At 46.8% G+C, this 24,135-nt stretch overlaps 1 protein-coding gene across 2 annotated transcripts in view; it reads right to left on the minus strand.

Moving 5' to 3' along the window:
* The window catches only part of LOC148505699 (inaD-like protein), a 319,407-nt gene that overhangs the window by 39,796 nt on the left and 255,476 nt on the right, over window positions 1-24,135 (minus strand). For both annotated transcript variants that reach the window (XM_088447870.1, XM_088447869.1), the window contains 9 exons: window positions 21,159-21,224; window positions 19,510-19,621; window positions 18,906-19,042; window positions 16,914-16,997; window positions 14,366-14,559; window positions 12,076-12,223; window positions 6,527-6,613; window positions 4,214-4,331; window positions 2,289-2,326 (listed from right to left, as the gene is read on the minus strand). In XM_088447870.1, coding sequence (XP_088303996.1) covers window positions 2,289-2,326; window positions 4,214-4,331; window positions 6,527-6,613; window positions 12,076-12,223; window positions 14,366-14,559; window positions 16,914-16,997; window positions 18,906-19,042; window positions 19,510-19,621; window positions 21,159-21,224 — 984 coding nt within the window. The remainder of the gene's footprint in view (window positions 1-2,288; window positions 2,327-4,213; window positions 4,332-6,526; window positions 6,614-12,075; window positions 12,224-14,365; window positions 14,560-16,913; window positions 16,998-18,905; window positions 19,043-19,509; window positions 19,622-21,158; window positions 21,225-24,135) is intronic.

The following is a 24,135-nucleotide window of genomic DNA, read 5'->3' on the forward strand; positions in this document are numbered from 1 at the left end:
AGGTGCGACGAGCAGCTACCACTGCTGAAGAAATTCTAGACACCAGAGTACTAATGTCTAGAGCCGCCTCGTTGATGTAGGTGGCCGAATCACGGAGATTGCCAATCAACTCCGCCTGATCGGCCGGACAGTCGGATTCAAAAGAAGCCTCTAATGAATCCGCCCAGCGCTCCATCGCTCTGGCAACCCAGCAAATGGCCATAGCCGGCCGTGCTGCCCCCCCTGCAAGGGAATAAGCGGACTTCAGGCAGATTTCTACCTTGCGGTCCGTAGCATCCTTAAGGGAGGACATGGATGGCATCGGCAATGTGGCACTACGGACAAGACGGGTCACGTGAGAATCCACCTGTGGAGGGGATTCCCACTTCGCAAAATAATTATCCGCGAACGGATAAGCCACCGCCAGGCGTCTCTGCGGCTGGTATCTTTTGCCAGGTTGTTTCCACGCCTCCTCTAAATGGTCCACCAACTGACCCGAAAGAGGAAAGACTGTGGCATCGCCCTTCACATCTTTGAAAAAGGCATACTTAGATTTAGCCGCTGGGGGAACTTCGTCCTCAATCACCAAGGCTGTGCGGACCGCCCGAATAAGTCCAGGAATATACTTTGGACTTAGCATCAGCGTCCTTAGTATGGAGAGGTTCCTGATCGTAAGGATCCAGAATCTCCCCATCATCAGACGTCCCTTCGTCATCCTCATAAGGAGCGGACAGAGACGCCACCGGCCTTTTATGAGACCGCATCACAGACTCCCCTTGCAACACATCCGACAAGTGCTGTACAGAACTCGTCAGGGAGTTAACCCACGCTGGCTCCTGAGAACCCGGGAGCGGGGAAATAGGGAGACTGTGGGGTACCACCAATTGTCGTGGGAACCCCTGCATGGGTGACGACACCACAGACTGCTGGGACAAACCCATCGGAGTAAACGCGGGCTGCGGAGCTAACTGGCCCACTAAAGCTGTTAACGCCTGAGCGAAACAAGCCCAGGGCGGCTCCTGTACCGGTGCTGTAACCGTAATAGGCCGCGCCATGGACAAACACTGCCGGCAAAGGCCCTCCGCGCTACCCTCCCCCTCCGCTAACGGTACTTTGCACGTGGTACACTGTAGCCGGAGGGGAAAATCACTTTCAGACATGATGGCACCACGTATGTGACCTCTCTCACCAATTAAGTATTAAATAGGCGAGAGACCACCCTGCAGCACCGCACCGCAAGGGCTTTAGCAGAAAGAACAGGGACAGTAATAAAGCTGACAGTTTAGAGAAGAAAAGATTACAGGCAGCAGCGCTAGCACAGTCACATACAATGCAGAAAAATAACAATTCCTGCACTAACAGCGCTGATCACTCAACTACACAGACACAGGGCCTGGTAGGACACAGCGCTGCATACACAGACCTGACCACAGCGGAGGAGAGGTATGCGGGGGGACCCAGACCACGATGCTTCCTTCCAGCAGCGTTCACCATGCGTTCTGGAGAAGATGGCCGCCGAGGAGCAGAGAGGAGGCTGGCCTGGGGGAGGAGCGCTGCCACAGGACCAGTCGGCAGCATGCAGAGAGGGCTGTGTGCAGCGGGGGAGGCGCCGGCTGTGAGACAGGGAAGGCGCGCTCCCCTGGCATGCATTTAACCCCTGGGACGCCGCAGCGCTACCGCTCTGCTGCGGTCCGCTGTCCCAGGGGGTAGTGGAAGCGCAGGTTGGTCGCCTGGCTCCACGCTGCAGCCAGTCCCCAGGGAGCCCCCTGCCTGGGGACTTAGGACCATGTGATCAGCGGGGACCCACCGCGGGACCCCGCTGCTTACCTCTGTCCCCCTTGAAACCGGCCATGGTCCGGAGCATCTGGGGTCACCGCTAGCTGTGACCCCAGACGCCCACCAGCATCCCCGGATCAGTACCGGCGTTCTGGTACCGGCGGGGTGTAGGGAAGACAGCATGGACGTCAGGACTGACTGTCCATGCTGTTCATCCAGTTGTGCAGCCACAGCTGCATGAAGAATAAGCTTCAGGGGCTCTTCTAGCCCCCACTCCAACAGGTGCACCCGACTCCGGCCGGGCACCAAACTAAACTGGGGTGCCTTGGCTCGGGGGCGGGGTATAGGAGGGGGACCTAGTGCATCCTGGGAGGCTGAAAGCTTAACTCTTTGGTGCCCTGCGACTGACGTCACACCTATACCCCAAGGTATCCTGTGGATACCCTATGGACCCTGAAGTAGAAATAAGAGTGAGTTACGCTGTGATCTCTATAACCAGGGATTCATAGTCTGTGAGTAGATCTGGTACTTACCCTGTTTATCTCCACTGTCCTGGGCTCCATCTCTGTACCTGGGGTCAGAGATAATGAAAGATGAGCTGATCATTTCCTGCCTGTTCCTACAGCTGATCCCTACACCGGGCCTGATCCGCAACCTAAATCAGCTTCACCCACCAATCACTTGTCCTTGTTCTCCCATCTGCATCCCTACGCCTCATCTGCCCACTCGCTGTCCTCATCTTCTCAGTCTGCCCATCATTGTTAGTTATCCCTAGGATTACCTCCCACCGTCCCTCCCTTATTCTATTCCCTATAGTCTCTGGTCTGCCCCCTCGCTGTCCTCATCTTCTCAGTCTACCCATCATTGTTAGTTATCCCTATGATTACCTCCCACCGTCCCTCCCTTAATCTATTCCCTATAGTCTCTGGTCTGCCCCCTCGCTGTCCTCATCTTCTCAGTCTGCCCATCATTGTTAGTTATCCCTAGGATTACCTCCCACAGTCCCTCCCTTAATCTATTCCCTATAGTCTCTGGTCTGCCCCCTCGCTGTCCTCATCTTCCCAGTCTGCCCATCATTGTTAGTTATCCCTAGGATTACCTCCCACCGTCCCTCCCTTAATCTATTCCCTATAGTCTCTGGTCTGCCCGCTTGTCTGCATGTAGAACCTGCAAAGTTTGTTCTAGACACAGTAAAGGGAACTTTTACATTCAAACATCCCACATAAGCGCACTCACAGTTACTGGGATATCATCACCACCATTGGCGCCTTATTACTGGGCACCACTGCTATTGCGGCTGTACCACATGACACTATGGCTAGTAGTATATTAATGGGCACCATTATTATTGAAACTACGGGTGCTGCGGCCAACTTCAGGCACACAGCTCATTAATAGGGACGGCGTATCAGTCATTATTTCCACACATGGCATATTACTGGGGGATGTAGTTATGAGACCAGCGGTCATCCGAATCCCGACAAGGGTGTTAAGAAAGGTGTAGAAATACTGACGCCTATCTTAATCCTGAAGCCGGAAGGCCGAAGGACAGCAGACCGAACGAGGTAAGTCCTGGGCGTCCTTAGCCACGGGGGGGGGGGGTTGGTTAGGGAAGACAGCAGGGTTAGGGTTAGTTAATTGCCTTGGGGGGGGGGGGTTGTTAGCATTAGGCAACCCCCCCAGGAGGGTTAGGTTTAGGGTGCGGTAAGGGGGAGTTAGGGTTAGACACCCCCCGGGGGGAGGTTAGGGACAGACATCACTAAGGAAGGGTTAGGGATAGGAGGGGGGGGGTTAGGATTAGGGTCAGGCACCCCCAGGGGGAGGTTATGGTTAGGCACCCCCCCTCCAGGAGGGTTAAGTGCCGGCGTTGGCATATGAACCGGCGGGGCTTCATACCCATTCCATTACTGGGCATTACTTATATGGAATCAGTATGAAATACCACCGGCCCTGTGGCCGACAGTTCGAATCCCGGCAGCGTCTGGCCGACAAAAGCAGAGTTGCCTAACCCTAACCCCCCCATTCCCGCTGCCTAAACCTAAGTCCCCTGGGGGGTGCCTGACCCTAAATCCCCCCGGGGGTGCCTAACCCTCCCTCCCCCTAGCCTAACCCTCCCGGAGGGGGGGGGGGGGGGGGTGCCTAACCCTAAGTCCCCCCGGGAGCCCTAAACCTAACCCTCCCCCCCCGCGGCTGTCCGCTGACTACGCCGGTCATTTATCCCACGCCGGAATACAGCAATCGGGAATCCCTATCGGGATTAAGACAGTCGGCTTTCCGATTGCAACCCACTTATATTGCTTAGTGCTCAACATATTTTAAAGCAAATAAAAATAATATACATACACACACTTACATACATACACACATATATATATATATATATATATATACACACACAGCCACAGAACAATACACCGGGGAGCACAAGGCAGAGAGCGGAGAGGTCGGGGGTTATTACCGGAGTTCCTCTGGGAGGACGGAGCGGATGATCTCTTGGCGCTTATGAAATTCTGCGTATTGGTAACGATTGGGACGAGGGAGAGTGGCTGCGAGCTCTGATTGCTGCTCTTGCCGACCTGGAAGGAAAGACATTCAGGGTAATTAAATTCTTGCGCATTCCGAAGCCTTCATAATTTCATTACACTGTAATTACAGGACTCAGAAGGCTATTATTAGACTCTCATCCCCTGTACGCGGTATTGTTCGGCTCGTAGAGAGAGTGTTACAAGGAGATGCTGGTCAGCGCAGTTCATGTGAGCGGGCAGAAAGGCGTTTAGTTATTAATGATCTGTTTATGCACATTCCCCATATAATGCTGCGCTTACAGCTCTCCCCTACGCTGCGGCTGAGGAAATAGAGGTGCATAAAGTTTGGAGAAAATTCAGGCAAAAATGAATGAATGGGGCGATAATTACCCACCCACATCCCCATGTTCAAGGATTATTCCAGCCCGAAACATTGTACGTAATAAGAATAAAGTATAAGAGACAATGATGCAGCACCTGACACAGTGAAATCGGCTCTGCTGACAGACGCTGTAACTTGTATTCATACAGACACGAGACAGAGGCCACGGACATTTATGTATTTACCACGGAAGTGACATGATATAACGACGTCTGTCTCCATAGCACTCTCTGTTCCCACATAATGGTCTCTGCACCAAGGCCCAGTTACACAAAGGACACCGTGCACACACCGTGCTATGTGAATGGAGTGCAGAGATTTGTTCAGAATAATTGTAATTGATTGCAATTAGGGCTTTGCGGTATTAGCTCTTTATAAAGGTCTCTGGCTTTATTATCACAGCTCGTCTATAGACCTTCAGGGAATCGCTGTCTGCAACAGAACATCATCCATAAGCAGGCGGAGCACCGGCACCTGACAGCGACTTATAGAACATACAGTAGGACGTCTCTGCAATAACTCAGGATAATGGTCCGTCTGGGGCAAGACTGGACCAATGGACACAAACTATTCATTGGCTACTGCAGGTAAATCTATCTGCACACTGCTGCGTTATAATCAATGAATTACTGGAGAAATAGTAAAATTAAACAACATTATAAGATATAGAACGAAACTGATGTATAAATTGCCTAAAGCATCAATGTACAATAATTTGGATACTGATCTCACTGTACATCAGGTTCCCCCCACCTCCCAAAATACACACATTTTGCAATTTAAAGCAAGTAAATGAGCAGCACCTGAGCGCCGTGTGATATTACAGTGGCCTCATCACCTATGCTAAGTTCCGGCAGTCATTTTATTTTAAGTCTAGACTAGAGCACTATTCACAGTAATGCAGCATAATAACGTACTATACTAGTATCCAATAACAGAGGGGCCCATTTATTCATGACCGCAATTGCAATGCGATCTGGGTATGACATTACCGCCCATTATCACGTTGCAAAATGCGTTCATATCACCGTATGCATCATCCAGCACATGCTCCGAAAGGTGCCCGTCCCTGCAATGTGCCTAGAGAGCTCCCGCTGACTGGACATGGACGGCCGCCACTGCCGGAGAGGGTTCCTCCGCCAGCTAATTATGTGCGGTGTAGCCCATAGGCTACAGCGGCGAACACCATCTTCAGATGGCGTAATCTGCGGGGGGCCAATATCCGGAAAAAATATATATGCTTCCAAATGTACTAGTTTAGATCAATATTTCTAGTGAGTTGATTGGTCAGCAGGTCTGGAGGCGGAGTTCAACTACATGAGACTCCAGAGCAAAAATGGGGCGATTCCATTCAGCGCGATGCTGAATAGCCCCAGGAAGGAGCCTCAGGAAGGAGCCCCGGGAAGGAGCCCCGGGAATGAGCCCCAGGAAGGAGCCGCGCTGTTTAGTTCTACTACAGGATTTCTTCTGGCATCCTCCTGAGGTGTGAGCAGAAATCCCACTTAAGTGCCGGTCGCGATGCTGTTTTCTGACAGCACGGCGCTAACAGCCTTTGCAGCCGTCACTTTAGTCGGAGAATGCCGGTTAGCGCCACTAACTACCCTGTTTAAGGCGCAGTAAACGATATTCTCAGACTTAAGTGGTTTAGTCGACCTTAATAGCGCGATTAATTGAATAGTTCCGGAGCGCCTTCCCGGCGCTATTCCCATCGCGCTGAATTGAATCGCCCCTCACAGTCTGCATACTGTCAGCCGTATATAGCCCAAACGTGACAACCCGTTATGATAGGAGATAGTGGAACAATATGGGAGCTGTAAATAAAATACTTTCTACATTAATGATAAGAAGGAATCGTATCGCGCACCTGGCTGCCCTGATAGCTGCTCCTGGATGACGGCCAAGACCCCACTCTCAGTCTTCCAATCTCCAGATGAACGAGCCCTTGAGCGCACTTGAGATAAAACAGAGGAGTCATTAGAAATCACAGCAACGGGGAATTGCGCAGAAATCATACACAACATATCCTGACACACTACAGCTTGGATGAGGAGAGCGATAAATAAATAGATTGCTTCAGGAACCTGTAGAGAGAGGGACTGAAATGGTCGTTACCGCCAGCAACAAATGGATGCGTCATGGTAAAACGTGTGACAAATGACAAGTCTTATAATTACACAGGACAAGCACAGCGGGAACCTGTCAGAGCTACATCACCAGTGCAAGACAATCACTGTGCCATGTGTGTATAGAGAACATAAGTCTGCAGAGCTTTGTAAGCTGCAGTGATTCCCAACCACAGTCCTCTAGGCACACTAACAGTGCAGGCTTTAAGGATAGCCATACTTGAGCACAGGTAACTTAATTAATACCACTGTTATTTTGATAGGTTCAGATAGCATAGTGGGGTTAGCGTTAGTTGTTTTTTTTGAGGGTGCGAGGTTAGGGTTAGGCACCACTGTGGGGGAGGTTAGGGTTAGGCACCATTGGGGGGGAGGTTAGGCACCACTGGGGGGGAGGTTGGCGTTAGGCACCACTGGGGGGGAGGTTGGCGTTAGGCACCACTGGGGGGGAGGTTGGCGTTAGGCACCACTGGGGGGGAGGTTGGCGTTAGGCACCACTGGGGGGGAGGTTGGCGCTAGGCACCACTGGGGGAGAGGTTAGGCACCACTGAGGGGGGAGGTTAGTGGTAGGCACCACTTGGGGGGGGGGGGTAGCGTTAGGCACCACTGGGGGGGGTTAGCGTTAGGCACCACTGGGGGGGAGGTTAGGGTTAGGCACCACTGGGGGGGAGGTTAGAGTTAGGCACCACTGGGGGGGGGAGGTTAGGGTTAGGCACTAAGGGGGGAGGGTTAGGTTTAGGCACTAACGGGGAGGGTTAGGGTTACGCTACAATAAGGGAGGGTTACGGGGAGAAGGGGGAGGGTAAGTATACTTACCCTACCTCTGTCGGGATACCCACCATCGGGACACCGCTGTCGGTATTTTGACAGGCGGCATCCCGAGAGCCGGCTTTTCATACCGATTGCTGGGTTCCCCTCACCTCCCGGGCCCCCTGGTGGTCGCACCCCTGCAGTGCTGGTCCAAAGCACAGAGTGGCAGGAGTGAAACAACTTTCACCAGAAAGCATCTTAATGGTTTATAAAAATATTTGCGCTAGTGAATGGGGAGCTGCATTCTCCTAAGCACTAATACAGCATTATATACACCTGTCACACACAGTGCACTTTCCTTACAATGCTGTATTTGATAAAAACACAGAAGTAGAAATAATAAAAGAGGGAGGGTCCTGATGTATACAGGCAGGGAGCACAGAGTGAGCGCTTGCTGACGGGGGGCTGGTGCCCTCAGTGGGATAATTGCAGCTGAGTGCAGGCACTGAGAGAGGAAATAATGACACAATGTTAGGAGCACTGAACCCCATTGTGATAGGAAGTCAGCGGTGTCCATTACACACAGACAAAACTACATTAAACGAGTTATAGCCGCTGGTCATTTACAGTAGGTGTGTCAGGAGCCTGACCTGCTGGAAAATAAATGTGCATTTAACAGTTCCAGGACTCGGAGCAGGAAAGGGCCACTGTGGAGAAACCAGGACACGCGGACAATAGAGGATGAAATTGTCTGCTTAATAGAAGAAGCCATGATTTGCCTGGACCAGTGATGCACATATAGATGTGTCCTCATATATCTATCCTCAAAACGTCACGCGGTGAGAATTGACTGGCGTGAGTGAGCCACCCGATTCTGTGCTACTCTGCTAGTGACGGGCGTCTTTCTGTGCAGATTAATTTGATATGTGACACATGTATATCTATGTGCACCCGAGTCTGTATAAGAAACACAATGGAACTTGGAATGAAAACTCAGGGACATATTCAATTAGACGCGAAAAGTCGGAAAGGTTTCGCCTGCTGTACTTTTCGGCCGACTTTGCGTGTTCGGACGCAAAAGCTTTTGCGCGGCCCCACTATTCGCCCTATTCAGTTGCAAAGGACGCGAAAATGGAACCCGGCAAAACTCAAACAGGCGAAAAGTGCTGTCAGGTTTGGATAAAGCAGCCTGACACCCCCCAAAAGATGCACTAACATTGGGGATCATTGTAGATGCCCCCGAATAGCCCTACTGAAGCTATTTGGGGTAGTAAAATGCTCTCATTAGCTGCTAATTTTGCATATTTCCACAAGTGGTGAAGAATAGCATTTAGCAGTTTTTTAGTTAAAATAATTAGTCCCAGCAAATTTGGGGTACATGATAATGGGTGAAAGCATGGATAAAATTCGCAAAAGTGAAGTTTTAAAAAAAATGTAAACAACGCACCCTCAGCAAGCACCTGCAATCAAAAAAACACTTCCCCCCTATACTTGCAGAACCCAAAACATTTTATTTCACTACATTTTAAGTTTGTGACCCAACAATGTACTTTTCTGCCCCCTTTTTCCAAGTCATTTTTTGTGGTGTTTTTAGTTTTTTGACGCAGTTAACCTTTGGGGGGCTGTCCCAAGGGTGCAGAGTGGTTTTCCAACCTTTCACCCCAAAACCGCAATGCTGCACTTTTTTCCGCCTGCTGTCATAGGCAAATCTTTTTCGCCTATTCCATTGCATTGACATTCCGCGTACTCGAAAAGTCTTTGGAAATGAATACAGGGAAAAGTTTTCACCTGGCAAAATGACGTCATCCGCGAAGCTTTTCCGCAGAAACCGGCTTTTCGTGTCTAATTGAATATGCCCCTCAGTCGCACACATATATATAGGTGTCGCATATCAAATTAATCAGCGCACATTGTCACTTAGATGCATCTTTGGACAATTTAAAAGCGCTCTCAGGGGACCTGGCGCTACGAGAGGGGCTCTTTGGCAGGACTGCAGCTAAGATGTGCAAGGACACATCTGTACAGTGTGATCGGACCATGAGAACAGGTAAAATACCAGCATGGAAGCCGCACCAAGCAGTGGTAAACGCAGGATTTCTAGAGGGAGGTTTCCATATGCTTGGAATGAGTGTGGCCAGTCCATGAAGAGGGCATAATTAGTACTTAAACAACTTTAATATGCATCATATATAGTGTATTGTGTGTCATAATTCCAGCATATACAGGACCAGAGATCACAGTATGCCATTAGATGTAGCAGTAGGGCCATCCTGCCTGAGCTGAATGTATTTATTTTTCGATGCAGGCACCATTCCAGAGCATTGGAGCAAGTTCAGGAGCCTGGAGGAGCAGCAGATGAACCTAGCACTGTCCTGGACATATATGTATATATTGGGCTCTATAGCAGTGCATCTCTAACAGTACATGTTTTCCAGATCTCCTAGTTGGTGCACAGGTTATTTATCACTGGCTGATACATGTTAAAAGATCCACAGGTGGTGCTAAATATTTCATTTGTGATACTGAGAATAAAATGCAGCACTAATAAAATTCTATTATATTACTTTTCTGTTGTGGTCATGGTGTGGGCTGGGGAGGGAGGTTTCCAGGCAGACGGAAACCCCCCCTGCGTTTGCCTATGCCAAGCATCTAGATCTCTTATCCCTATGTTAGCACTCCTCTAACCACAGAAGGCTACAGGCTACCATGCTGGTGATAACTTAAACATTAGACTCGCTGATCCAAGTGTTTTTGTGGACGTATCCCTGGATGAGGTACTTAGGGCTCATTTATCAGTGAGTTTTATCATACGCAACGAGTTTTATGTATATATATATGTGTGTATACATCTGTGCATAATGCAATATGTATCACAGCTATCAATTACTGAGATAATAAGGTGTATATACATTTATTATTTTTTTTCTATCTATATATTTATCTAGTTTTATTATTGCATCTATAACTTTATCTATATTTATATTTGTTTATTCATTCAAGTCTTACCATCAGTCACACATTGCTTTCTTATTTCTATCTACTAATATTCTCATACAATTTTTAATTTTATTTAATTTTATTTTTATTTATATGTGAAATCAACATGCCAATATAGATAATCAGCCATGCACTTATATCATGCAGCCTGTGCACAGTATGTAACTGGCTACTAACCCTGTCCATCAAGGAGAAGTAGGAACTGATAGAATGACCAATCACAAAGTATTCAATTTGCATACAACCAATCCATGAGGAGAATCCCCTCCTTATAATCCCATAGAAAATGACTCCCATCAGTCACACCAATCTCCTAGAAAAAGGCCGACCTGGCTGAAACGCGTTGGTGACCATAAGATTCAATCACTATATTTTGGAGATCTTTATTTACAAATACTGCTGATTCAAGGACCCACTAAGCCGTGGCTCGCTCAGTATCACGTGATCACAACCCGGAAGTAACAGACGGAGGAGAAGACTTCTACACGTGACCAAGCCGGTGAGACTACACGAGGAGAAGGAAGAACGCGCACCGCAAGCAAGAACAGCCAGCCGGAGGAAGGAGCGGACAGCGGCGAGACACAGGAAGGTAAGTCTCCAGTGTGGAGGGGGTGTATGGTAATCGGCTTTACACAGCCTAACCGTAACATCCCTCCCCACCAACGCAGCAGCCAGTCCGGAGTGCACTGCTGGCAGGCGCCTGTGACCAGGCGTACTGCTAGCATCTGCACTGGGAGTGCCAAGCCTGTTTTGAGATTACCCCTCACTTGCCGACTAGTCGGTACTCCCTTCCTCAGGAAGCTTACCCCGGGCATCTCATCACCAGCGCTAGAACTGTTACTGCCAGGTATCAGCGGGACGCCGCTGGTACCATCATCAATCTACGCACAAGACTTTTCCCTGCTATCTCCACATACCAGGAGTTCCCCCTCTTTCCATATATTGACTTTTTCCGGATTTTGACCCATACCTATAAATCCATCACCAAAGGACTTTGACTCACTTCTACAATCAGCAGATTTTTGATACTGATCTCCTTTGTATACATTCAATGTGTGTGCCATTCTGTCAAGTTGACATTTCAATTAATTTATATTTGTATATGCAACGTGCATTGATTTATTCTAATTTTGTCTGTTTATCATTAAAGCATTTATTTACCTACTTATTCATTCACTCATTAATAAGACTAATCAATATTGAAACAGATTCCAAGCTCAGAGATGTATACTGCGCTCAGCTCTAAATGTTCCATCTATCGAGTTTAAAACTTGTTGCGTCTGATAAATGGTGCTCCAGCTAATCAGCTCCCAACTGTCATTTTTCAAACAGATGACAGTTGGGAGCTGATTGGCTGTACCACCGTTATTATACGGAACGAGTTTCATCACTCGTTGTGAATGATAAAACTCATTGATAAATGAGGCCCTTGGCGACAGAATGAAGCATAGGATTCTGGAATGGAATATTCTGCAGTTCCACTAGTGTATATAGAAAGCCACGTTCTATTACTCCCCTCCGTTCCCCTTCATGATCCAGTTCTAACCTTTAATATGGTGGCCACAACTTCTTGGGAGGCGTGTCTGACATCCTCGCCGTTCACAGACATGATCTGATCGCCCTGCATCAGCGTCCGGTCATAGTCTGCCGCTCCTCCTTTCACAATGTCAGATATGAAGACTCCGCTCCCAGTCCTGGAAGACAGAACATGACTCAGCGGATCCGTCAGTTCCTCCTTCCCTAAATATCAGCCATTCCTGTCGTCAGCTCAGAACAGACACGGACCACCCAGGTAAATGAATGACCAGTCTAGAGAAATGACAACCGCAATGTCGTGTGCTTATATCATATAATAAAAAAAAAATCTGGTTAAAATAACTGAATAGAAATTGCTAAAGATGTGGTGTCCTTAGAATTACAATGGGCTCTATTTACTACAATCCGCATATTGAATGCGGATTGTAGTGTGATATTACCGAGTGAATTCGCATTGCGAATTCAGGCAATATCACAGGGATTTACTATAAATCCCTTGCAGGGACAGAGCTTGTGATAAAGCTCTGTCCCTGCGGATCCCATCCGCACTCTAGTCGCGGTATTTTCGGAAAAAATACAGCGACTAAGAGCCCGCGCATGCGCCGACCCAACGTCGCTGCTGCCCCCACCGACGCTAAGCCCCGCCCCCCGCGATCGCGGACCCCTGCGGCCCCCCCCCTCCCTTCATTACACTTACCTGCATCCTCCTGGCCTCCGGTGATCTTCTCCGGGCTTCCCGATCAGGTGATCTCCCATACTGCACTGGGACCCGATCACCTGATGACCGTGCAGCAGGGCACTATGGGAGACCAGCTGACCGGAGAGGAGCCATCACCGGAGGCCCGATCACCGGTCCCTGGAGTCAGGTAAGTAAAAAAAAATGTTTACATTCTTTTTTTCTTTTTTTTTACAGCAATCAGCTTGCGGTCTGTTAGACCACACAGCTGATTACTTGTACCGGCTCCCGCCTCTGCTCTCCCCGTTAGAGCAGAGTGGGAGTCCGGTAACCGGGGGAGACCCTGGTTTTCCCCGGTATTTTTTTACAATTTATTTTTAGTAACTATGGTCGGATCACATTTCCCATTACAATTATGGGAAATGCGATCTGCTTTACTAAAAATAAGTGATACTTAGGGGTTGGAGTAGAATTTTACGAATTCTACTCCAATTGCCCTGTAATAACTATAGGTGAAACTAAAATAATGTGAAAAGGGTGTGAAAACACCCTTTTTCACTTTATTTTAGTAAAAATAATGTTAATAAATAGAGCCCATGGTGAGATGTCACCTTTTCAGTAAGTGGCAGGTAAGTGTCCTCATCAGGTACCCGTACAACGGCGGGACACACAGCATCAGCCCCACCACTGCACTGCGAATGCAGCGAAGGCTTTAGAGAGGGGGGCTCTGACTGTATAACGCCCTGCAGATGGTCTTTACATCTCACTACAATGTTAGAGGGATTCTCTCCTACAATTATTCCCCAAATTTTGGAAATATCTATTGTTCCAGGTTAATGTATCCATTATTCTATTTGGGATATAGTTGAAATACCGGTCTAGATCCCGACGCCAGAATCTTCCCGAACGAAGGTAAGCTGACCTGTCTTAGCCGTGGGGGGGAGAAGGGAATTAAGTTTAGGCACCCCTGGGGGAGACATAGGGTTAGGCACCCCCTGGAAAGGATTAGGCTGCAGGGAGGGGGGGGTTAGGCACCACCAGGAAGGAGGTATGGGTTAGGCTTAGGGGGGGAGAGGGGTAGGGTTATTCAGCTGTCGGAATATCATACCCAGCCCTTCTATTTATGTGTTAATCAAATATAAATTACATGTAAATTAGCATCAGGCTTGATACTGTACATTACTGTATATTTGAGCCCTTTTCATAAAAGCCTTTTAAAGTGCACCATGCTCGCGGCTTCCGATCGGTCCCCCAGTGTCTCATCTCTGGCTATTGGCTGGGGCCGCCAGATGAATAATAGAGCATCCCCCAGGGCAGCGGTGCAGGAATTGGTGGGTTGGGGGGGACTGAGACCACTCAGAGAGTAGAGCGCAATGAGGAAAAACACAGGTGAATGACAAGACGATAAATAGTCTCACGAGAGCGCAGGAAAGAAAAAAAAACACATTTTGAAAAATAAAGTAAAATAATTTCATAGTATTTATAGAAATACTTTCTGCACAAATACAGAACATATTTCCCCTATTTCTGATGAGGGACCTGATTAGCGCCCTCTCTCTCTCTCTCACTGGGAAGTGAACATCGGCAGATTGCAGTATACATGGGCGATGTCGCAGACTCTTACCTCTTACCCACAATGCTCAACCCCAGGCCCCGACCACTCTTCTTCTGCAGCTCCACGTGGAAGACGTCCAGGTTCTCCTCGTCCCTGTACTGCGCCTCGTCCCGGTACACCACCAGCTGCACTTTCTGCGGAGTCTGCCGTAGGGCGTTAATGGCATCCTCGTGAGAGGCGCTCCTCAGGTCGTAACCATTCACCTGTAACAGCGGCAGGGAAGGGATGACAGGAGCCCCCGAGGTGCCCGCATTAGGTTTTACAGGTTTTTTTTTTTTTTACTCTCAATTTGACCTTACGGAGTATTTTGTGTTGGTCAGTGGTAGGAGAGGCAGAATTAATCCATTTTGATTTAATCATGTAAGAAAATAAAGTAAATAATGCTAAAGGTGATGATTAGTATTTGCAACCACTGTATAATATATTATTGTGCACCATATTGCTTTGTGACATTGGTGACTTATGCAGAGCATTCACATGCATCTGGTGCTGTGCGTCCATGTTATAGGTGTATAATTATTGCTTCTTCAATTTACTAGCAAGTAACAATTTACTGTGTGTGATATATATATATATACACACAGACACATATACGGTGTTTGTGGTAAGAGATCTCCATCTTTCATCTTTGCTCCTATTTAGCCAAAAACGATCTCCGAGCACCAGGAAAAAAAAAGGTCCCATTTCTCCTGACAAGTGATGATCAGGAGGAAACAGCTCGTCCCACAAGGGACCCTCCCGCCAGTGCATATGCAGCCAGTCAGAGCGCGCGGTTCTGCACCAACACACTACGTGACTGAGCAGTATGTACGACAGCTGATAGAAAGTCTATCAGAGACAGAATAACGACCTGCCGCGCGGATATACATAATTACTACCAAAGTGATAGTGACAGCCGCTGCTGTGCGCAATTATCTATTCCCTGTATGTTCTGTTGTTTTTAATGCTTAGAAAATTGTCCTCAAGTAGTCACAAAGTTACCGTTTTATTGCCGGAGCTGACTATGCATCTTACTGTCGTTTCCCTATCTGTGTCCTCATTACTATGCTACAAAGAACAGATACTTTCCCCTTATCACTAATTAATGGATGATGCGAATTACAGGCAGCCTGAGCAAAAACTACACGGGCGGTTGGGGTAATGATTATCATAACGTGACACCTCACACAATCCCAGCGACAGCGCACGCAGCGATCCCAAATCAACGCAAGACAGAAAAATGTTCATTTGAAATTTATTTTAACACCGACAGGGGTCATATATTTACCATGACGCCACAATTTTAAAATAATCAAAAAAGAAATCATGAAATAATTCTGTAGGGCATTATACCCTACCAGCAATCTGTAGTAGAAATAGTTTGGCGGTATATAAACGTCTGACTGTATATGAGATCAAGACCCATTGCAGATATCATTCCTGACATGTAAAATATATTACTCAATAGGAAACATGTTAATGTGTCTGTAAATGTCACATTTAGTTCCAAGGAAGCGTTTTCTCTGTAATGTAAACATTAGAGTTTTATGTGGAACAGGTGACGGCGGCCCCCCAGGGGTCTCCTATACTTTCAGCAGCCGTGCTGTAGAATAATCAGGGATTTCATCTCGACTTATACATATAAAATGAAGAGCACATTGTCCTGGACTAAAAGCCACTTAAAAAGAACGATCTGCCAGACGCGGCAATGTATATGCAGCTGAAACTGTCAACCCAGAGTGCAATATGGAATCTGAATGCCCTACATTAGCTGGGGTTTGCTATATAGGGCTAATTAATGGGATAACCCCTTATTCTTGAAATAATACTTTTATGTCTGAAATAGGCTGTTGAAAACTGTGAAACACACTCGCTGGCATTTAACAGAGTAAGGGCCCGATTCATTTACGGATCGCTATTGCAATTGCATCTGCGATTACGCACGCAGGTCCACTGCAAAAATATGCTAAGGTTTGCAATCGCAATGCCATCGCAGCCTATCATAAGGACGCCCACTTCCCCTTACATCCGTAATACTTAGTATAATAGCAAAACCATCGGTAACATGGAGCACCATCGTAGCCTCATGCACACTTGCACAAGGTCTGACCCTTATCAGAAATTGCTAACCTCATCGCACGCAGAGGGAGCCCAAGCTGCGTATGGCATCGCAGTGGCTAATTTAAGCAAGCCCCTGTAGCGGAGTTGTTTCGCCGACCCCCTCCCCCCCCCGTCACTGCCCCCAACCGGTACTTCCTGTCAATCACTCTGCAATGGGTCTGTATAGTCACTGCGATCGCAGTCCAATCGCAGTGAGACCTTCGCGCACGCACAATGCGAGGCATACGCATGCACAGAACGCACCAATCGCCCATCTGTGTGAGTAATCGCAGTTGGGATCGGTAATGAATCAGTTCCTAAGTTATCTGGTTGCCTTTAGTAACTTCTGTAATCAGTGGACCCCACTGATCGCTTCCATGGTTACACACAGACGTTTCTATGAGAGAACTATTACAAGGTATGAGGAATTGTGCACACAGTTATTGGTGATATGAATATTATAATGAGAACATTATACCTCTAGAATCTGATCCCCAGCCCAAAGTCTCCCATCCCTGGCTGCTGCTCCTTCTTCATAAACCTCATGTATGACCACTGCCTCCTGCAAAATATAGGAGGAGAGGGGAATCATAAGGGCCGTGATAATGCAAGAACTCAGAAAACATGGCATGCATGGCTTTCTCTACGCTGAATGAGCTACAAAGGGAAAGAGATGAATACTGGACACACTATGGCAACATACACTAAGTCCAGGGCTACACTGACCAGCAGATTCTCTGTCCAGACTTACACATTGGGGTCAAAGTATCGAGCAGTGAAAAGAGATGCAGGAGTGGACCAATGGAAAAGTTGCCCATAGCAACCAATCAGCTTTGAGGAAGCATTTATCAAATACATTATATAATGAGACTGCCTCTGTTTTTCTGTCCCATTGGTAGACATGGTAACGCTATGCTGGTTATTGTAACGCTCATACAGCGATGTGTCTGAACCTGCGTTTGGACTGCAGTAGACTTCTTTGTTTGGTCACAGCGAGTGGAAGATCTTTGTACGTTTCGTCATGGCGGATGAGGAAGACGTGTCTGTGAGATTACGTCAGAGATGTGTGATTGAATTTTGTGTTAAACTTAGAGAAAGTGGACATTAAACTCATGAAAAGTTACAACAAGCACATGGTGGAGAAACAATTAGCCGTGCTGCAGTATTTCGGTGGTGGAAGCACTTCAATGAGGGTAATACGTGAGTGACTGACGAATTGCGTTCTCGGGGACCATCCACCGCGGTTACAGATGCCAACATTGCCAAAGCTGCGGAGATGTTGCAAAATGACAGAAGGTAACTTCACGCGAACTTTCACCTTCACTTGGCGTCTCATTCCAACGGGTTCAGCATATTGCGATCAAAGATCTGAAAATGCATCGTGCGTGTGCCAGGTGGGTACCCAGGAGACTCACAGGAGAGCAGATGCGACGACGAGTTGAATCGTGCAAGAAGACCGTCCGAATGTAGAAGAGGATATTATAGATTGTGACGTGTAACGAACCAGGGATTCGTCATTATGATTTGAAATCCAAACAATCCAGTGTCTGCCAGTGTATTTGCCTCTGTCCAAATAATTCTGTGCGATTCCTTTGGCGTGTAAAGTCATGCTTCTGCTGTTCTTTGATGCGCACGGTATGATCCAACAGCACTGGGTTCCCAGGGGACAATTAATGGTGACGACTATGCAAACGTCCTGAAAACCCATTTGCGTGGAGCCATGAGGAAGAAAAGACCACATTTGCTGAAGAAACAGTGGTTTTGCTCCAAGACAATGCCCGACACATGTTGCTGCTGTTGCATTGGCAGCAGTGACTGAAATGAATGGCACAGCACTGCAACACCCTCCATATAGGCCGGACTTAGCGCCCTGTGGTTTCTGCCCATTCCTCACCCTGAAAAAACTGTGCGGAAAGAAGTTCTCAACAGATGAAGTGAAAAATGCCAGAGCTGCAACACTAACGGTGATGACACAAAACAGCCGACTGCGCGTCTTAGAATCGTTGTTGAAACGCTACAAAAAATGTATTGAATGTGAAGGACGCTACTTAGATTTTTTATTCAGAATCAGATGACGCCAGAGGATCTGAACTTTTCTTTTTCAGTCTTATTACTTTTCAGTCAGTCCTCGTAAAATGATCGGCAGCTGCTGATTGGTGGTTGCTATGATACGCCAACCCTATTGTCTCATGCATGTTTACCTGCAACTTATCTTTTTAACTAAAGAGCAGCTTTAGGGTTACACTAAGTGACAGACTAGTTTATCCTGTTGAGGGGATGTGGGATCAGTAAGCTGCCTACAGAGATCATAGTTAGGGGGCTTCTGTGCTTAAAGGCTTCTCCTAATATCAGCGCGAATTTCCTTCGGAGTTATGGCTATAAATGAGCAGATGTTATACTGTACTGTGATAACATGACTTCATGTGCATATATGTGTATTGGGCACAAGGTTATCAATTAGGGACGGTACCAGTGGCGTATCTTTCCCACCCACGATGCTAAGCCCGAGGCCTGAACGCCCCTTGGAAATCTCGATGGTCATTTCTTGTCCTGGGATAATCGGGCAGGTTGCAGGATCAAAATGTGGTAGCGGAGAAGAGATGTTTCCTAAAGTAAAGAGAAAGGACATTGACCCTCAGAGTGACGCTACAATAACACATAGCACATTAGGAACGCCAAAGAATTGTGCATTTATCCAGCAATATGCAGATAGGACTGTGCCCTGAAATGCGTGAGGCAGGAGCAGCTTCTGCGGAGGGTATAAGGCTGGGCGCAGGGGGTGACTACGGGACCATTGATGCTGCCTCATGTCCATTAATCCCTTTACCTGTCCCACCAGGTGTGATATTACTGCCATACATAAGCCAGGGGGCCGGTGACTAATGGATGAGAAGGAGCGCACTGGCAACAGGGGGTCGGAGTGATAGCACCAGGTCTGGTTAGGTGCAGGGTCCATAATATTATTTAAAGAAAAAAAAACTACTGCTTAAAACGATTTGTGTAACCGCAACAAAGAGCAACCAAACTCTATTATGTACTGTTAGCACTATCCCAAATTATTCCCGTCATCTTACTGTGGCTGACGAGCTCCGGATCTGGTATAATGTAAGCCGGAGCTAGGGGTATGTCCTGGGAACTGTACAGTATCTTGCCACTACTTTGGGACTGTTTCAGCTGACTCACAAGCTACAGGAGAGAGGGAGAGGGAGGGAGAGGGGGAGAGAGAGGGGGAGAGAGAGAGAGAGAGGGGGAGAGAGAGAGAGAGAGAGAGAGAGAGAGAGAGAGAGAGAGAGAGAGAGGAGAGGGAGAGGGAGAGAGAGAGACATTTATTATTATTACTACATTTTATTTATAGGGCGCCACAAGAGGTCCGCAGCGCCGTACATACAGTAAAGAGTACACAGAACATTACATTACAATACAGTAACCAAAATATAAACAGAACACAAGTAACAATTAGCAACACAATTCTCCATACACAGTACAGCTCTGAAGGTGAAGGCTGTCATAGAAGTGCTAGAGAAGAAGGCTGTGAGACAGTGGGGAGGAGGACCCTGCTCCTAGGAGCTTACAATCTAGGGAAATGATAACACGTGTTACTCACAATTTTAAAACAAAAGCAAAAAAGCCCAAAAAAACACCCAACCTAAAGCGTAAGGTACCGGAATAAAATACTATAGATCTGCCGTGTACAGGGCTGCTTCACTTCACTAAGCGCAGTCTTTATTCATTACATTACTTCACTAGGATGGAAAAGCCCAGGAGCTAATCAGCTACAAATGAACCTCAATACATTTTTATTCAGCCGACCTTCCTTTACATCAGGGGTTCTCATCTCCAGCCCTCAAGTACCACTGACAGGTCATGTTTTGTGGATTTCTTTCATCGTGCGCAGGAGGTACAGTAACCTATTTTACCAGGTCAGTAATTATCCCACCTGTTTCCACAGACAGAAATCCCTAACACCTGACCTGTTGGGAAAACGTGAGGGTTGCGTCTGAGAACCACTAGATGTCATCTTTCAAAATCTGAAATAGTGAAGACTTCAACATTTTAACTTACTGAAATATATGTTGTGGAAACATTGTACTCACTATCGCACTGATGTTAGTGACTAGCGTCACCAGTAAATCAGTAGTTACGATTCGGGGGTCTCTGTGCGCTGTACTGCACACAAAACACGGACATAATGTAGGGAAGGGTCTCGATATGCGACCAGCGGTTGGGATTGGAGGGTGGTGATGCGGTACAGTGCTGGTCGTCTCTGTGCCGTATGTGGTCTGCATTAGGGGTGGTGGGAATATCTGCCCAGGATATGGGTGGTAATTAGTGCTTTATATTGTAGGACTCTTGCAACAGGAGTTTGAAAATAACTCTGTAAATGTAAGGACTGAACATAAACATAAACCAGCCTTGTACAATATTCACCAACCCATGGAGAGCGTCACAAACGTAAAGGTATAAATAAATGGAGCATAATGTTTGGTGAAATACAGCAGAGCTAATATTGTTACAGAAAATAGATGCTCGTTGCTTCACACTAAAATGACCAACAGTAGGAAAGATCACGGGTTAATTAATCTTTTATTTAAGGACAGACATATCAAAAACAAACATGTCTGAATTTACCCCATGTCCTCATAGAATTGTAACCCATGTAAAGAAAATAAGGGATGACTTTAATACAAAGTTAGTGATGGCTGCAGAGATGTGCAGATGTTACCTGGTCCAACACCTTCTGTTCCTGGCCAGGCTCCAGCCTCTGATCGCTGAATCTCACTTTACTGTCCTGCAATAGAAATTATATTGTAGCAGACTGAATAAAGGTGCAAGAACATTCCTGTAAAATGGAAACTACTGAAACATACTAATCACTAGCGCACACAGAGGTACCCAGAACCCCCCCTGGCAGATGAGAGGGGGCACCATCTTCTTAAGCCCCGTCCCCTCGCAGCAAAGGAGGCATAGCTAATATGATGTAATTCCATTAGAATGGCATCATTTGGCTCCACCACCTCCCGAATGACTTGCGAATCATGGCATTTTGTCGCTAGGTTAGGGACTTAATGACATGGCGCCAGCCTGCCAGGTCCCATCCTTATTAGGTCTACAACCCGGTGCTGCTGTAAGGTAAGTGTGTGTATGTATGTATGTGTGTATATATATATATATATATATATATATATACACATACATACACACACACACACATGCACACAGTATATATATGTGTGTGTGGAAACCCCCCTTTAAAAATCCTACGTTTGCCCCTGCTAATGACATTGCATTACAACATTATTTTGTAAGGTTCCACAGTGGTCGTTAGCAGGGAAACCACACACAGGGATAACACATAGGTAGTGTAGATGTAAAAAATAGCGGGTAGAGAGGGACCTGCTTGTGAGAGAGCTTACAGTCTAGCAGGAGAAGAGTAGTACTATCTTGAGAGAGCTTACAGTCTAGCAGGAGAAGTTTAGTACTGTCTGGAGAGAGCTTACAGTTTAGCAGGAGAAGAGTAGTACTGTCTGGAGAGAGCTTACAGTCTTAGAAGGAAAAGAGTAGTACTGTATAGAGAGAGCTTACAGTCTAGCAGGAGAAGAGTAGTACTGTCTGGAGAGAGCTTACAGTCTAGCAGGAGAAGAGTAGTACTGTATAGAGAGAGCTTACAGTCTAGCAGGAGAAGAGTAGTACTGTCTGTAGAGAGCTTACAGTCTTAGAAGGAAAAGAGTAGTATTGTCTGGAGAGAGCTTACAGTCTAGCAGGAGAAGGGTAGTACTGTCTGGAGAGAGCTTACAGTCTTAGCAGGAGAAGAGTAGTACTGTCTGGAGAGAGCTTACAGTCTAGCAGGAGAAGAGTAGTACTGTATAGAGAGAGCTTACAGTGTAGCAGGAGAAGAGTAGTACTGTCTGGAGAGAGCTTACAGTCTAGCAGGAGAAGAGTAGTACTGTCTGGAGAGAGCTTACAATCTAGCAGGAGAAGAGTAGTACTGTCTGGAGAGAGCTTACAGTCTAGCAGGAGAAGAGTAGTACTGTCTGGAGAGAGCTTACAGTCTAGCAGGAGAAGGGTAGTACTGTCTGTAGAGAGCTTACAGTCTAGCAGGAGAAGAGTAGTACTGTCTGGAGAGAGCTTACAGTCTAGCAGGAGAAGAGTAGTACTGTCTGGAGAGAGCTTACAATCTAGCAGGAGAAGAGTAGTACTGTCTGTAGAGAGCTTACAGTCTAGCAGGAGAAGAGTAGTACTGTCTGGAGAGAGCTTACAGTGTAGCAGGAGAAGAGTAGTACTGTCTGTAGAGAGCTTACAGTCTAGCAGGAGAAGGGTAGTACTGTCTGTAGAGAGCTTACAGTCTAGCATGAGAAGAGTAGTACTGTCTGGAGAGAGCTTACAGTCTAGCAGAAGAGTAGTACTGTCTGGAGAGAGCTTACAATCTAGCAGGAGAAGAGTAGTACTGTCTGTAGAGAGCTTACAGTCTAGCAGGAGAAGAGTAGTACTGTCTGGAGAGAGCTTACAGTGTAGCAGGAGAAGAGTAGTACTGTCTGGAGAGAGCTTACAGTCTAGCAGGAGAAGGGTAGTACTGTCTGTAGAGAGCTTACAGTCTAGCAGGAGAAGGGTAGTACTGTCTGGAGAGAGCTTACAGTGTAGCAGGAGAAGAGTAGTACTGTCTGTAGAGAGCTTACAGTGTAGCAGGAGAAGAGTAGTACTGTCTGGAGAGAGCTTACAGTGTAGCAGGAGAAGGGTAGTACTGTCTGTAGAGAGCTTACAGTCTAGCAGGAGAAGAGTAGTACTGTCTGTAGAGAGCTTACAGTGTAGCAGGAGAAGAGTAGTACTGTCTGTAGAGAGCTTACAGTCTAGCAGGAGAAGAGTAGTACTGTCTGGAGAGAGCTTACAGTGTAGCAGGAGAAGAGTAGTACTGTCTGGAGAGAGCTTACAGTCTAGCAGGAGAAGGGTAGTACTGTCTGGAGAGAGCTTACAGTCTAGCAGGAGAAGGGTAGTACTGTCTGTAGAGAGCTTACAGTCTAGCAGGATAAGGGTAGTATTGTCTAAATACAAAGCATAAGCAGTTTTACTATTGCTTAAAAACACGATGAGTCCAGAAAATTGAGACCTGCAAAAGACTAGAGAAAGCCATGATAACACAGTGAGATTACATTGAAAATAAAAATGATGGATGACACTGACATGAGATTGTTTGGATTCATCAGGCTGAGGTTACATTAGTGAGGACAGGGCTTCATGTGACAGGTGCAGATGGAAATGGTGGAAGGAGCAGTGACCCCAGCAGCACAGAGTATATCAGGAGATGAGTGATGTGTTAGTGAGGACAGGGCTGCATGTGACAGGGGCAGTGACATGATGTGAGGAGGGGAATGGAGACAGCCAGCACCTGCAGACTGGGAGTTATATAGTGACATTTTATTTCTTAGCAGCACAGAGCATTGATGTTAGGTACCCAGTAAACTGGTGCAGGAAACCTGTGTTGTCAAACATACATCTTTGAGGTGTATGTTAAACACAGATACTATTTATGTAACTTTACAGGATTAATAAATGTTGAAAGATCATTAAAATCATTTTTTTTAAACCAAATAACCACTTTGTTTTATATTAATATAGTATAAATGACAGACTACGTATTATTACTTAGACAAATGATACACATGAAATAAGGGATGTGATAATATGTCAGGCCCAATTGTTTTCTA

This window comes from Taudactylus pleione, unplaced genomic scaffold (assembly GCF_031769625.1).
Source record: "Taudactylus pleione unplaced genomic scaffold, aTauple2 ptg000442l, whole genome shotgun sequence".
In the NCBI taxonomy this organism is placed as follows: domain Eukaryota; kingdom Metazoa; phylum Chordata; class Amphibia; order Anura; family Myobatrachidae; genus Taudactylus; species Taudactylus pleione.